The sequence below is a fragment of the Actinia tenebrosa genome, unplaced genomic scaffold (genome assembly GCF_029948245.1).
Source record: "Actinia tenebrosa isolate PJP-AT-01 unplaced genomic scaffold, QUT_ActTen_1.0 PGA_scaffold7__59_contigs__length_16204524, whole genome shotgun sequence".
NCBI classification, from domain to species: Eukaryota; Metazoa; Cnidaria; class Anthozoa; order Actiniaria; family Actiniidae; genus Actinia; species Actinia tenebrosa.
The window spans coordinates 2949582-2961278 of NW_028292584.1; the positions used below are offsets into that span (position 1 = coordinate 2949582).

The 11697-nt window shown below is 36.5% G+C and overlaps 2 protein-coding genes across 2 annotated transcripts; one reads left to right on the forward strand and one right to left on the reverse strand.

Moving 5' to 3' along the window:
- The first annotated feature begins 3828 nt into the window (after positions 1–3828).
- On the forward strand, positions 3829–7461 carry LOC116306900 (uncharacterized). The gene has a single exon (XM_031717031.2). It carries the CDS (start codon positions 4103–4105, stop codon positions 5747–5749), a length of 1647 nt encoding a protein of 548 aa, XP_031572891.1. The 5' UTR covers positions 3829–4102; the 3' UTR covers positions 5750–7461.
- A 700-nt stretch (positions 7462–8161) lies between these two features.
- Positions 8162–11387, reverse strand: LOC116306899 (uncharacterized). Its single transcript, XM_031717030.2, has 2 exons — positions 9346–11387; positions 8162–8946 (listed from the first exon to the last, which is right to left on the reverse strand). Exons 1-2 carry the CDS (start codon positions 10946–10948, stop codon positions 8663–8665), a joined length of 1887 nt encoding a protein of 628 aa, XP_031572890.1. The 5' UTR covers positions 10949–11387; the 3' UTR covers positions 8162–8662.
- Between the last annotated feature and the right edge of the window lie 310 nt (positions 11388–11697).

Below are 11697 nucleotides of genomic sequence, written 5' to 3' on the forward strand. Positions count from 1 at the left end.
TTGCGTTATTAGATGGAGCTGGAATTTCCATCATCATGTATATTGTCGTGCGCAAACGTTAAACAAAGAATTGATAACGGTAAAACATTACACCCAAGTCAAGGAGATCTAAGGAGATCTATTGCGCGCGACGTCTTTCTTTTGAAATCCGCCTCACGTTAGTAGATGGAGCTAGAGGTGAAAACTAGTGATTTGAAGGACTTGTTGCTGTTTCTTTCCATCAGGCGTCTTCTTGTCTGGCCTGGCCGATTAACAAACTACTTATGATAGCTCAAAATACGATATGATATTATTCTTTATAAAAGTAAAGAAAATGGATGTCTGTAGACATAACAAAGAGGCCGTGAGTGAATAAAAGTAAGCGCACTCGAATGCTGTTAACTCCTTAGGGAAACTTAATTCCTTGTTTATCGTTTCATGAAAGAAAACACTTTAACACTTTTGAGAGTCGTGCGCGTATATGCAGATTGGTGAGGAGAGAACCTTTAAGCCTTTAAACGTTTATCGATATCCTGAAACAACCTCTGGGCTGATCTTAGTCAGGGCACAGCTTACTCACAGATCAAACCCTGAAACAACCTCAGGGCTGATCTTAGTCAGGGCACAGCTTACTCACAGATCAAACCCTGAAACAACCTCAGGGCTGATCTAAGTCAGGGCACAGCTTACTCACAGATCAAACCCTGAAACAACCTCTTGGCTGATCTAAGTCAGGGCACAGCTTACTCACAGATCAAACTCTGAAACAACCTCTTGGCTGATCTAAGTCAGGGCATGGCTAACTCACAGATTAAACCCTGAAACAACTTCTTGGCTGACCTAAGTCAGGGCACGGCTAACTCAGACCGAACCCTAAAACAACCTCTTTGCTGATCAAAGTCATGGCATGGCAAACTCACAGAAGGTGCTAACCTTAAGCAAAACGTTACTATTGATACATTCAGGCCTGAATATAATGTATTTCAGTGAGATAATGTCACAGACAGAGACACGTTATTTTAATGGTACGTATTTACAAGGGCGTTACTATTGATACATAAAGGCCTGCTTTTTGATTAAGAGATTTAAAAGACACTTTAAGAGACACAGACATGTTACTCTAATGGGTACACGCATACTTTTAACTAGTGGTCTCAGCCGGTTTCCGCATTACATGGTTATTAAGGTTTATTGTACGTATTTACGAGGGCGTTACTATTGATACATTAAGGCCTGAATTGTCGTAGTAAAGTATGTTTGAGATAATATCAGAGTGCAGAGACATGCTCTTATTGCGAAGTCGTCAAGAATTTTATAAAAGCAATATCATGAAAACTACCACTTAATGCACCACTCAACGTCTCTCTCAATCCATACCATGCTATAAGTACGCTGGGACCTGTAGAGTATGCGGCGTAAAGCAAAACAAATACTAGACTACTAGCTTCTGTCATCCCTGCTCTAAAGCTTATACGGGGTTGTATATAGATCAATGCTATCATTAAGCGGCTATCTTATACTGAATACCATTAATCTTAAAAAAATAAGACTATCGCAACGCTTAAGATCGCAAATAAGATGGGGACCGTTAATAGTGGTGCGCTGAGGACAAAAGTTTATAACAAAGACAACTGACAACATACCGTGGATATGATATTAAAATAACCCTTGATATAGTCGTGCAGCATCGTGACCGTGCCGTGTCCAAATCTAACGCGCTTTGAATGGCCGACCAGAAATCTTTCACGGTAGTATGTAAGCCAAGGAAAAGAAGAAAAAAGAGGAGAGAAAAAAAGCGAAGGGAAGGGAAGAGGAAAGAAAGAGAAGAGTAAGGAAGAAAAGAAAAGGAAAATTACCAAAATTTCAGTGATCTAACACAAAATATGGTTCCCTGAATTTTCTTTCCTTATTCTAATAACGTAGGTCCTAAAATAAGATGAGTTAGTTGTCATAATCATTCTACAAGCAGCCTGAGGCATTGTGAAATAACCAATCAATCAATATTTTATTTGAAAGAGCAGGTTTGGAAGAAACGTAACCGCAAGGCTAATGTGCACCTGCATGGTTTTACACTGAGCACTGGGATATCGGACACGATCAGTTCAGACTTTCTGACAAATCACTTCACTTATAATATTTCTGAGACCTCAGCCTAGTTTTTTGGCTTCTATCAATCAAAAGATTATGAAAGTTAGACTGTGGGAAAATTCAGGGACGGAAGTGATCCAAAGCGCGTAAAAAGTACGGCGTCTTGTGAAGAACTGTTTGGACTTATAAATATCTATGAGGGCATATTACTATTGTTAGTGATTGACACATGTCATTCTTAGAACCCTGTGATCAGAATCAGAAGAACTTTGAACTCTTAAAAAGTGCATTTTAGTTAGAAAAAATATGATAAAAATGTATCGATCTGAATCAACTCTAAAATAGCCGTGAATGACTCATAATAGAGAAATAAATATCTTACACGTCTAAAGTTGCATGGGGGCGCAGTATCACGACAGGCGATCTAAGATTATAGTATACGAGTGTTTCTCCAACAAATTCGTACTAATGACAATTCCATCTTACCTCTATCCCCTAAGTAATGAGCTGTACGTCTTCGTTATTGGGTTCGTTTCAACTGGCCAAGTTCATCCATCAAGTATCTGGATATGAATCACAAACTTCCATTAGAAAGAGGAAACCGATTACAACAAACTGATAGCAAATGTCAAAAATTACTTTGACGGGTTGTATAGTGAGTGGCGATCAAGTAATGATAACACCGGCGGAGGAAATAGATTGTAATAAAGGATAATTTTATGTTGCTTAAGCTTTATTTTCGGTTCGAGATATTAGTTTATCACGACATTTCGCGAAAATCTAAGGCAGTGTTTGTTCATTTGTGAACTCCCATTAAACATCCATTATGGGCATAAGATCGGTCACATCAAAGCAGGCGTTTTTGTTTGAAAAACCAGGAGCAATGATTTAGTCTTATCATTAACTTTAAATCTCCCCCAATAGAGCTCATTTTCAGTGTTGGGCATAAGTTCACCCAAATTGAGCCAATAAATTTGTAGCGCCTCGAGGCAAGGAGATTTAAGATAACAATCAGCGAAGCATTTTTGAACATTTTAAGACATGAAAATAACGAAGCAATTATTTCCTATTTAAAAATAAAGCTTGTGGCATGATATCTAAGAATTCCTAGTCCTTTCGTCGTGTTCTTATTTTGCTAACCATTGGTCGAGAAATAGGTTCAAGTTCTCTTTTACGCAGGAGTTAGCCTCGTTTTTTTTTTTTTTTTTTTTTTTTTTTTTTTTTTTGCATATGAAGCATTATTAGTCCGACAGAAATACCCACCCCAGGACACTTCTAACTTTTACATCGGTCCGCTGTTATATATTGGTTGGTTTTTGAGAATTACCCTAGAGGGAATGTCGACTGAGGCGGAGACTTGAATCGCTTTTTCTTCGGGCCAAAACAACAATTATTATCGGACGCTACTCGGAATGCAGTCGTGAACGCAAATCGCAAATGACAAAGCCACCTTTCTAGGATTACTTGGGTAATGCTTGATGGTTCTTAGATGACATCAGTCCGCTAAATAGTCTAGTGTCATACCTAAGGAGTCAGGATTTCCGACCAGAATTGGTGTTATGGATAGAAAGAATAAATCATCATATTTGGTTTTCTTCCTAAACCTATTTTTAAGCGTGATTTTCCGTCAATCATAATGTAAACTTGTTAATTTGTGTGCAAAAGAAAGAAAGAAAGAAAGAAAGAATGAAAGAAAAGTCTCAGTGAACCAGAAGCGAGCAGATTCGCCCCATGCCCCACTCAAAGATTCCGAGAAACGCCTGCTGCTAGCCGTCACACATCCCTTCCCCACTATATTGGATTGCGGATGATGTCTTGCTGATATCAACTTAATTCGGTTTGTCGAGTGATGCGTTTAACCAATCAAGATAATACAAAACTAAATCAATCTTAATTGTATATCTGTTTTGAAAATTTAACAAAAACAAAAAGTGATTGCCATGTAACTTCGATCGACGTCTATCATGTCTCCAAACATCAAGCAGACTCGGATACGTTGTTTACGAATGCTTTCGACTATGTTATAAAATTCACAATGGCTACGGCTTCTAATCATTATTCTCGAGTCATCAGCGAAGAGTTGTTATGTCCTGTCTGTCTGGAGGAACTCAAGGAGCCTAAGTTTTTAGCCTGTGCGCACAATATCTGCAAGGAGTGTCTTGAGATGGTGGGAAGGAATGGCAGGGAAGTCAGATGTCCAGTGTGTCGGAGAAGCATTGATATCCCTGAAGGTGGTGTGTCTTGTATTCCCACTAACGCAGTCTTAGTTCGACTCATTGAAGCTACACCAGGACGAAAAGAAAGGTTAGAAATCCAACTGTCTCTCGAGAGGGCGAAACCAGTTGTAAGAACTATGACAATAAAGATTTCCGACCTCGATAAAGTATTAACAGACTTGACTGTCAATGTTGATAAGGTCGAGAAGGAGATTCATGACAAAGCTGATCAGTTAGTAGAGGCTATCAGAAAACAAGAAACGAGTCTTTGTTCGGAAGTCGAAGAGTTTTATGGCAGGAAACAAGACATGATAAACAAACAGAAGAGTACTCTCTTCAAGCTGCATTCCAATGCACTGAATAGTGTTAACCTTGCGGAAGCTATTCTCAAGCAGAACGATGCTATTGAGATAGGTGAGATTACAACTGCTCTTGTACAGCAATTGGATGAAGTCAGTCTGTTAAATCTAGAAGAACCAGCAGATACATCCACATACGATGAAAGACTTGTATTTTCCATGAATACAGAAGCTACTTGTGAAAAGATTCTTGAAAATAAAAAATTTGGTAAAGTTAGTAAAAACTTCCTCAAGGCTCAATCAAGACCTTCCTCGACGGTATCAAGTATAGATTGGTCCCAATCAGGTCAAGTATTACACAAACTTGGCCACAAGGGAAGTAAAAAGGGCTCCTTTAAGGGTCCAGCTGGGGTGTCTACAAATGAATTTGAAGAAATTGCAGTCAGTGACTTTTTTAACAATCGCATACAAGTTTTTGACTCAAGACTGAAGTTCCAATTTGAGTTTGGGAAGAAAGGTATTGACAATGGTCAATTCCAGGGCCCAACTGGAGTTGTTTACACCTCCTATAATAATATAATAGTGTTTGACAGCAAGAATAGTAGAGTTCAAATATTCAACAGAAATGGTGAATTTGTGAGTAAGTTTGGCCAACAAGGAAGTGGTCCAGGTGATTTTGGTCAAAGTGGGACACTCTCCGTTGATAAATCAGGGGACATTATTGTAACCGATTCTGATAACAATAGAGTACAGGTGTTTTCTAACAATGGAGTATTCAAGTTCCAGTTTGGTGGCAGAGGTACCGAGGGATTTGATAACCCTTTGGATACCATTGCCATTGACAATGAGTATTTCACAACAGACAGTGGTAATTACTGCATCAAAGTGTTTAACGCCGAGGGTCAATATGTCAGGCAGTTTGGTCGGCAAGGTGCTGGTGCTGGTGCATTTCAGTGTCCAAGGGGATTGGCTGTTGATTATATTAATGAGCTCATTCTTGTCTGTGACAGTGAAAATCACAGTGTTCATATACTTAAGCCTGATGGAAGTTGTCTAGGCAAGTTCCCTACTAAAAAGATTCCAGTGGCACTAGCAATATTCCAGAAGTACTACCTTCTAGTTTGTTCATATCACAGTAATCGTGTTCAACTGATCTCCTACGCTTGATTAATGAGTTATTTTTATGCAGATTAAAAAACATAATAAGTCCTGCATTTTTGAGGCATTATGAAGATGTTAATCTAAAGGAAAAATATTTTGCATATTTTTTAATTGATATTTGCAGTGATTTTTAGAACTCTTAATTTAGAGGTAAAAATTTATATTTAGTATAATATGTGCTTACCTTGGGGATATCCTGGGGGTAATTTAGTTTTGTGTGATGTTTTAACGACCTTCAGTGATAGTCTATGAAATGATGCATGGAAAATGTGAAAAATCACAAAAGAGAAGTCACAGCTAAAAAGACATCACACAAGTTATTTAATAGATAATTACTGAGGCATGCAGCATTCGTAGGTATAATTATTGATCTTATCAAAATCCAATTGTTTTCTTTGTAGCTTGTGTATCATAGAAACAAAGCCAATAATGAATGAACTAAATATGTCTGATTTTCCTCTATGCATTCGTTGGGATAATGCAGACTGAAAACAATGGATTTTGATAAGATCAGTAATTATTACAGTGTGAATTGCAAAACCGAGGGCACCTAGAAATATTTCAAGAATGTTCAATAGCCAATCAAAACCATTTTTCATTATTATCTTGTAGATAGAAAGTCAATTCTGATTGAGCAAAGAATAGAACATTCCTGGAATATTTCTAGGTGCCCACGGTTTTTCGATTCACTGTAAAAGTCTATTAGTGTAATATTGAGACATTCGTCACTGCTTTACTTCAAGCTAACAAAGCCATATTATTGTTATCTACTCTTTAGTTCTTGCTGTTAGCATTTTTTGTCTATAAGATGTATACCCACTTTTCCTATTGGTCTTGATATGCCTTGTTTTACAGCGTTTGGCTTAATTAGCTTCCTTTTTGAAACATTGTATTCGTACACTTGGATAGTTTAAGATAAAAACGCAAAAGAATCATTCTCACAATATGATTTTTATATTTTTGCATAATTTTATACTTTATCTTAAGGTTTTTAAGTACATATCTAGTGCAGATAAAATTATATAAAAATAAAATTAAAACAAAAACATATCATATACATTATATAAATGCATATTAACATATCATACTTTTACATATACATATTCAGACAAGACATAGACAACTCCAGACATCTGTGAGTTCTTGGCTACCATTCTCTGTCTGTTTTATATTTATTTTGCTAGTAATTAAGTATGAAGGCTGAAAAATGTATGTCATGTGTCAAATTGCCCAAAATAACTCACATGACGGCTTGAAAACTTTGCATGTAACAAGAAAATGGTCCAGGTTTTTAGGGAAAAGCATTTTAGTACAAACATTAGAAAAGCTTGCCAAAACCACAATTGTTACACAGATGATATAATTGAGGTCTGCCAGTGCACCTTACAGGCAATACAAAGATAGCTCAGCTGCTAAAATATTATATATTCCTTTAGTTTCTTCTTTTTGAATTGTTTAGTTATTAGTATTTTTAAATGGAGTACTCAATTCAGCCTTTTAGACTGTGGTGTATTTTAACAAAAAGACATAAAAGAATAAATGTATGATGTCTGCTAAGAGATACATGAACATTAATTGTGAAGAAAAAGTAAAAATATTTTGCATATTTTTAAATTGATATTTTCTGTAATTTTTAGTACTTTTAATTTAGAGGTGAAAGCCATTCCAAAACAAAAGTGGTTTGTGGGTCTCAATAAATATTAACATGATTCTGTTAATTTATGTTAATTTATATATTTTCTTGTTTGTTTTTTTGTTTTGTTTTTACGAACATTTTTTTACATATATTTTTTTTACATACGTAAATCTTAATAAAAACAAACCTCAGCCATTGGTTAATATAAATTAAAATGGCTTGCAAATTTTTCTTTATAATCTTAAAGGAATAAGCTTAACTTTTGCACTTTTGTAGCTAATTCCGAGTTGTTTTTTCCCCCCAAAATAATATGCATCTTTAATAGTTATTATTATTATTATTACTAAGCAGGTGAGCTTGCGATCTTACCCATGACCGCTGACTCAAATTTGAGCTGTTACCCACGCAAGTTGCCATTACTGTGGAACAACACTCCCATTTTGAGTTTGCCTTTGCTCTGTCTTAGCCTCGATTGTGTACAAATGTGTTCTATTCTTTTATTAAGATTCAACAAGGAATGTACATATTATGGAACAATATGAGTTGATTAAAATGCCACAGGTTTTGGTTGAATGGCTGAATATTTTAAGACACTAACGAGACTAAGGCTGACCAAAGAGAACTCGAAACTGGAGTATTACCCAGGGCCGGGTTGTTCAAAGCTGGATTAGCACTAATCCAGGATTAACTCTATAGGTCTTATTAAGAGTTAACCCAGGATTAGCACTAATCGGGCTTTGAACAACTGGGCCCTGATGATATAATTGAAACATAATACAATATGATACAATACAACCTTTATTTACTAAGAATAATACATAAAAACATTTGTACTAGAAAATCTATTTACAATCATGCAGGATATATATATATTTACAAAGAAAAAGAATAAATACTAGAATATTTTGAAGTACATGCAAATGAAAATGATGTTATCTAAAATCTAATTAAAAAATCCTTTTTTTTTCAAAATGAGTATGGAAATTTGAATGGAGACATATTACAATTAACAATATATTTACACAATGGGCCATACCTAAATGTTTTCTATGCTATTTACAGAAAGATAAAATTTTTCTGACACCAATGTTTTGGCTAAGTTTTGTACATTATTGAGTTGTTCACTTGAAAACATATTGTATTTTTTGGTCTAATTTGGAGAAAACGAAAAGAAATTTGGAGAACTGACAAACACTCATGAATACAAAAGTATGGATTCCGAAATACTAAAACTGTTGGTTCAAATTTCTGCAGAGATTTTTCTTGCATTCTGGTTGGCTGCTCTAAAGTCTGCATGCTGCAAGACACATTCCAAAACGTACTGTTCTCATAGGATTCATTTGCTTCCATTTCTCAGCTCTAATATCAAAAGATTCTACAGAATTCAAGTTTTTGACACCATCAAATCCACCAGCAATGTATAAGCAGTTGTTAATGGAGCATGCCCCTGCACTACTGCGAGGGGATTTCATAGAAGGGAAGCGGTACCACTGTCCTTCTCTTGGATCAAACCTCTCTAATGATGTCAGCCAAGAGCTGTTGTAGCCTCCCAAAGCATACAATGAACCTAGAAATCAAAGATAACAGTTTACTGTCAGATAGAAAAATAATGCTAATGTATAAAGTTATAAATTATGGTTAAAAAAATTTGCAGAAAGAAAACAATTTTAAGCAAGAAAGAAAACAATTTTAAGCAAGAGTGGAGAAGCAAATAAAGTATGAATACAGGAGATAAGAGAAGAAGAAAAATAGAGAATACAAAAAATGGAAAGCCATATTTTATGATTGGCATTAAAATAAATTTCATATAATTTAAATATAATTTATAAATAATACTAATTGGAAAAGGAGTGGGCCACCCTGTTGAATGCATGGTTTACAAGCCATTATCCCATTATTCTATCCAAACCCACGCTTTTCTATAGCTAATCCCTCCAAAAACATCCCATTCTATAAAAGTACATACCTCCTTCAGCAACAAGACCAAAGTGAGCTCTTGGCTGTAACAATGGTGTCACTGGTATCCACATGTCATTAGAAGGAACATAACACTCTGCACTAGCCATGAAACCATCACTTTCACCTGATACACCACAATAGCCACCCACGGCATAAACATATCCATTGAGCTCAGCCACACCCAGATAACTACGACGCTGATTCATTGGCTTTATTAGGCTCCATTTATCCAAAAGAGGGTCATACGACTCAACACTTGATAAATATCCATCTTCACCACACCCTCCTGCAACAAGCAGCTGTCCGTTAACAATAGCAGACCCTGCACCCAGCCGACCTTTGTTCAGTGAAGACAGCTGCCTCCACTTGTTTTCTGGCCATTCATACCTCTCTACAACATCAAGGGCCTTCCATGAATAGCTTCCACCAATAACATAGACATGACGGCCTGTGGTACTTGACGTTGCGTTATTCCTACTTTGCTCCAGGGCTGGTAATGAAAGAGGCTCTAAATCCCTTACAGATATATTCCAATCCCAGGTGTTGCCTTTCAAGTCATAGCATTCTGTGGAATCTAGTGTTACTCCTGCTGATTCACCCCCAATTGAAAACAACACCTCCATAGCTTTACCATAAACTCTACTCAAAAACAATGGAAATTCATATGCACTTGATACATTCTCAGACGCAAGGGTGTCTAACGCCTCAAGGATGAGATCAAGACATTCACAGTCAGTGGATATAATGGAGTCGTTCAATAAACTCTCCAGCCGGCTGACATGTATTTTCATCAAATATATACGCTTTAGAAGTGAGCGTGCATACCTCGCTCGATCCAGGTTGTCCCAATGAAGCCACTTTACGACGGCGTCAAGAAGCTCACATTCACCAGAGATATTGAGATAATCTGAATCAATCAAGGTGCTTAGCGACTCGAAAGGTTGAAGTAGGAATTCTTCACAGACGAGAACCACAGAAAAGTTTTCAGTGACATAGAGGTTTGCAGCTTCGAAGAGCTCACTACAAGAAAGTGTATCGGCGATGGCGCGAATCCCCAGACAATTTGAAACTGTGATTTCTCGTTGTAGAAAGTCACAGCAATATTCTTTAACGTCCTTTACTGCTAGAAGACATGAAGCATAAAGCAAGGACTGTACGTTATCTTCATCAATCGCGACCTTCCCGGAGTAGAAGAAATCAATAATTTTTTCCACGGCTTTTCCATCCAAGTCAGACAAGAAGACTTCCTTCTGAACGCTTTCGGCCATTTTCCCAGAAAACATAGCTCGAAAATAAGGACTTGAAGCAGCTAGAACCAATCTATGAGCAGGAATGTGGACACCATCGACAGATAAGAATACATCACACAGTTCTTGATTTGAACGAAAGCATTGAAATTGTTCGAAAGCTAACGAACTAAAGTGTTGTAAAGACGAAACTTGTCCCTCTGAAGTAGTCGTTGAATCCATTGTGGACAACAGAGATCTAAGGCTTTGATAGACAACGATCACGAAGCTCGGATATAACAACGAATTTGTAATACGAATAGGGCTTTGTTTATATGCGACACAATGTGCCTCGCTTTGCGTATAAACGCTTTGATGATACATACGGTCAAGATGTCATCGAAACGTCCAACAAATATTGCGTTTATTTTCTTAATCAAATGTTTATCAAGATCCATACTACTGGTATTTATTCAAGCGAGTATTTGAAAAACAAGAATCGTATACTTTTTTGTACACAATTTCAAACTCAACTTATGGATGATAATAGATATATTATGTTATTGTTATTGAAGGAAAATTAACATAGAAAATAAAAGCATGGTACAGTCGTACATATTTGATAAGCTTTATTGATATTGGACTTTGTACTGACCAACGTGACTGATAGACAGGATTCAAAAACAGCGGGAAACTTAAGGGTCGTGTTATGCAACAAACGTCTTACCTTTCTGTAATCGTTCCTGGCAAGATTTCTTTCTTTTTAGACGTAAATTGAGACGATTTTAGGTCTTGAGGAACTTTTTTCATTTGAGTATCACCAGAGATAAAATTTGCAAGGCGCGTTTTGCAAGGAATCGACCAATCACAGCACGCTTTGATCGATTATTTGTTAAACAGGTTTGATTAAAAAATTTAGGAGTGGGGTGGGTAGGGGACTCTCGGTCACGTATCTGATCCACTGGATTCTAGTAAAGCTTCTATCAAGAGAATATTAAGTACTAAGTATCAAGAGAATATTAATTACTTCATATTCTCTTGGTTTCTATACATTTCGAAAAGTAAAAATGTTTTTAATCACAGTTTGCCATCCCTTACAGATCCAATCATAAAAAAAACACTGGATTTCTATA

Excerpts from the sequence above, each read along its gene's own strand:
- LOC116306900 (XM_031717031.2), top strand. The coding sequence starts at position 4,103 with ATGGCTACGGCTTCTAATCATTATTCTCGAGTCATCAGCGAAGAGTTG.
- LOC116306899 (XM_031717030.2), bottom strand. The coding sequence starts at position 10,948 with ATGTATCATCAAAGCGTTTATACGCAAAGCGAGGCACATTGTGTCGCA. Across the intron at positions 8,947-9,345 it reads TGGTCTTGTTGCTGAAGGAG|GTTCATTGTATGCTTTGGGA; the intron begins GTATGTACTTTT and ends TTTGATTTCTAG.